Consider the following 4,116-nt stretch of genomic DNA (forward strand, 5'->3'; position numbering starts at 1 on the left):
CAAGTATATAAAGGTGTGCTTTTTCCCTTAAAAATAAGAAACAATTATCGTAAGTTTAAATTTTGAGGGAGACAAGAAATTGAAACAGTGACCATTTTATAATTGATGGACTTGCAAATCTTTTTGTGAGGAGGGAAGTTCAAGGCAGGGGGTACTGTCAAGAGCAGTGAAAATGCTCAGGTTTGATATGCTAATGAGTTTTTAAACTTGTAGAGCTGCTTTGGGGAGATAGTGACTCGGTTGATTAGTTCTGAAAGGATTGATATTTTGGTGTAGTTGTTTCTGTGTTCCTAGGAGAATACCTTTAGTCTTATGGAGTGACTGCTTAGTCATAGCTGCTATCATTTAAAGAGCTTGTATTTGTAGCATACAGTGAATTTTCTTTCAGATGGATGTCCATGGCAGGATAAGAGAAGTTCTTGCTGAGACTATACGTGAAGAGTTAGCGCCTGAGCATCAGCAGTTATCCACAGAAGATCTGATAAAAGCCTTAAGACAACGAGGAATCATTGATGATGTTATGAAGGAACTTAAATTTGTAACTGTAAGTAGCTTTTGAAGAGTGAAAATATTTTTGCTTATTTTTCTTACTGACCTGGTGTTTTGACAAAGTGAAAACTCACTACTTCTAGAGGTTTGTAATGGCTTTACTGAGTTGTGACATATTAGGAGCCTAACAACTTAATGCATATGCTAAAATTGGTTTAATGATAATACTACAGTGAACGTATTTGTTCAGTTTCGTTACATCTCAAGTACTAGAAGGGAGCATACCTGAGGAATGGCATTCAGCTGAAATGGAGGATTCTTTAACTTTTAGAAGGCTGCGTAAGAGCAGTGTTGCATGCCTTGATGCCTTAAAAAGTCTTAACTGTAATTCCAGGATGTGAATGAAAAGGAGAAGACTTCAGCTCCAAAACCATCAACACATTTTGTTGACAGAGAACCACCAGTTCTGAAAAAAAGTATGTTGCTTGTTTATTTTAATATTTGGATCATAGTTTTGAGAGAAATTTGAAGTCTATGATTTTTGAACTCTTGAATTAGTAATCCAGTATGAACTGGCATAAAGGTGGATGTTTTTCCTGCTTATCTGCAGGAAGTAAATTCATGTAAGCAGCAGAAATTAGTGTTGCATAAAATGTGACTTTTTAAAAATATTTCATTTATTTTACAGTAATATAACTTCCATACATGTTAGAATCACTTTCTCTTAAGCACTTGTTCCAAAAAAGTTTCTTTTTTTCTAGTCTTCTGTTGGTTAACTGATATTTAACATGCTTCCTAAGATCTGTTTGTAGTCTCTTCATTTTCATTACTACGCTTTACAGCTAACATTGACCCAACACGGAGGTATCTTTACCTTCAGGTTTTGGGTGGAAAAGCTTTTCTGGAACATCTTCAGGAACCGGAGCCTTTGCCTGGCCAAATCTGTTCTACCTTCACTCTGTGTTTACATTTTCGAAATCAGCGCTTCCGTTCTAAACCTGTCCCCTGTGCCTGTGAGCCAGATTTTCATGATGGCTTTTTACTTGAAGTACACAAGGATAGCCTAGGTAAGGAATATTGTGGGTTTAAAGCTGATGCTATTGGGTTTTTTTTCTGACTTGAGAGTTATTGTGAAATATGTTTGATGTTATTTAGTGACTTTCTTTCCTATTTTTTGTCGTGTTTTCCTGAGGAAACTGATTACTGTATTAGGTAATGCCACTTGTAGATCTTTCTCTACTCTTGCCTCTTCTTTTCCTTCTTTTTTACTCTGAAATAACTTTTGAATTTTACCAACTTTATCCGTAATTGACAGTGAGATGATAGTCTCAGAGATGGTAAGAGGTATTAAGGTGGCTGTGATTTTCATGAACTTTGTGCTGACAAGTGAAGAAGGGAAATGTAAATTTGTCGTCATATGGAAGGAAAAACTTCAGTGTGAGTTCACTTTTCCTACCAGTTGGCAAACACCTGCAGAAGAGTCAAGTCATCCACAGCCTGTATTACCATTCTTCTGTTGGTAGCCGGGGAACATGGTAGGAGCTAAGTATGTTATGAAAAGACTTCCAGATATTGTCTGAATCCTGCAGAAATCCAGGGTACCTTATGGAATATCAGGGAACAGAGACAAAGCCAGGGTTATTGCAGCTGGACTGGGGGAGGGAGTGGATATACCACAAATTCAGAATAAACCAGACTTTGTTAATTCTGCTGCTCGTGGAGCCCTTTATATCATAGGGTCAAGCTTAACTATAGAGAAAGTTGTTTCCTAAATAGTGATGTATAGTAAGTTGACCTGACACATTCCAATTTATTAATAGAATATTTTTCAATTGCTTTTAGTTAATGGTGCTTTAATATTCTTTATTTTCTTAAATGCTAATTCCATTTTAATTCTTGTGCAGTTGAACCAGTTACATTGGAGTACTCAACTATAGGAATCTTTTTATCTCCTCTGCAAATAAACTGTAATCTTTCTGTAGCTCTGTCCTAAACTGAGTTTGATTTTAAGATGGGATCATTGCTTACACTTCTGGATGCAAGATTTTTCTTAAAATGCAATGTATGCAACGAATGTAAATGCATACTTCTTTTAATTTTGAGGAGGACTTGGATGATAATATTCTTGCTGTCTTATCTTGGTTTAATAATGGCAGGTGATGGAAGTAAAATGGCGGATGCAACAACTATGTTATCTGTATGTGATCCAGTGCATATGGTTCTGATCAAAACAGACACATTTGGTGAGACAACACTAGTAGCATCCTATTTCTTGGAGTGGCGATCTGTCTTGGCTGCAGAGAATGGCATAACAAATGTTGCTGTTGAACTCCTGGGTGTAGGTAAGGATAAATAATGATGCTGTAATGATGACTTAAAATGTTGGGTACTGACCTTGCTTATAAGCTTAAGGCAGTATATATGATGTAGTTTAATTTTAGTTCAACTCGTAAATTACTATAAGGTATCTTTAGAAAATGTGTAGGAGACTAATGGCCAGATCTTTCTGTTACCAAAATACTAAAAATGTATATTCCAGATCCTGTGTATTAAGGGTCCCCATGTCTGGGAACTCTTGCTACTGATTCTGCAAAATTTGGATAAGTGATCAATACCAAACCAAACAAAAATCAACCAATTCATCTCCAGGAATGTATCAGACCAGTGCACTGAAGAGTAAAATCTAGCTTGTGTCCCTTTCATAGCAAACTAGCAGCTGCTGCAGAAAGTGATCTCTGCTGTGCTACCATTTATTCCAGTAGCTGGAAGCATGTTTTCTGACTGAAGGGCTGAAAAGCTTTCTTCAGGTGCTTAGCAGTTAGTATGGATGTGTATTTTTGTGTGTCACTTGTCCCCACTCCCCTTTTTAGGAGTTCCAAACTAAGTTTTTAGGGTATTATGATTTAGTGGATAAAGATTAGATCTAGGACTCGATCTACCATGACTTCCTATGCTAGCTATCCCAGAGTTTGGTCAAGTAGTAGCTGATGAGTCGTTTGAGTATTCTTTATCACAGTTTCTCTGCCTGTTAGATAGGTGAAGAGTTCTTGATAGTTTCAAAAGAGATTAAATTATACCTTCAAAGTATTTTGAAGATACTACATAAGTTATTCCTGATTGTTGTCACTATTGCCTGCTTTTTTTTTGTTGATTTGGTGCAGTGTTTTATCCAGTGAACACAAATCTAGAAGCTCATTTGCTAATATGTTTGTTAGCTTCATTTCCTTCTGAAAATGCTGACTATTGCCAAAACTTTAGTAAGCAATATGGATAGTCTCTCAAATGGAGACCATTTTATTTATAATTACTTGGAAATGCGTAACAAATAAGTTGAGTTTAATACTCAAATTGGTGATGGGAGGAGTTAAATCTAATTATCATTAGCTTTTTTCCATGTAATAAAGTATCAGTCCAGTAAATCCAGTGCTTTTTCTCCTCTTCTGAAGTCTTGTCATTGTACAAAACGTATCAAGAACATGAAAGCATGCTGCCACCTCAGATAAATAAACAAACTACTATGTGTTGTGGTTTAACCCGGCAGGCAGCCAAACACCACACAGCCACTCGCTTACTGCCCGCCCCCCACACACAGTGGGACGGGGGAGAGAATCAGAAAAAGAAAAGTAA

General features: G+C 36.7%; 1 protein-coding gene across 1 annotated transcript; it reads left to right on the forward strand.

The window, feature by feature from the left end:
* Positions 1 to 388: 388 nt before the first annotated feature.
* Positions 389 to 2,831, forward strand: LOC104077670 (centrosomal protein of 76 kDa-like; the record flags this gene model as incomplete). The annotated part of the gene is made up of 4 exons (XM_009578977.1): positions 389 to 544; positions 884 to 965; positions 1,332 to 1,556; positions 2,646 to 2,831. Coding segments are annotated over 4 exons (649 nt in total), but the record flags the coding sequence as incomplete, so codon positions are not given.
* Between the last annotated feature and the right edge of the window lie 1,285 nt (positions 2,832 to 4,116).

This window comes from Fulmarus glacialis, unplaced genomic scaffold, assembly GCF_000690835.1.
Source record: "Fulmarus glacialis isolate BGI_N327 unplaced genomic scaffold, ASM69083v1 scaffold35055, whole genome shotgun sequence".
NCBI classification, from domain to species: Eukaryota; Metazoa; Chordata; class Aves; order Procellariiformes; family Procellariidae; genus Fulmarus; species Fulmarus glacialis.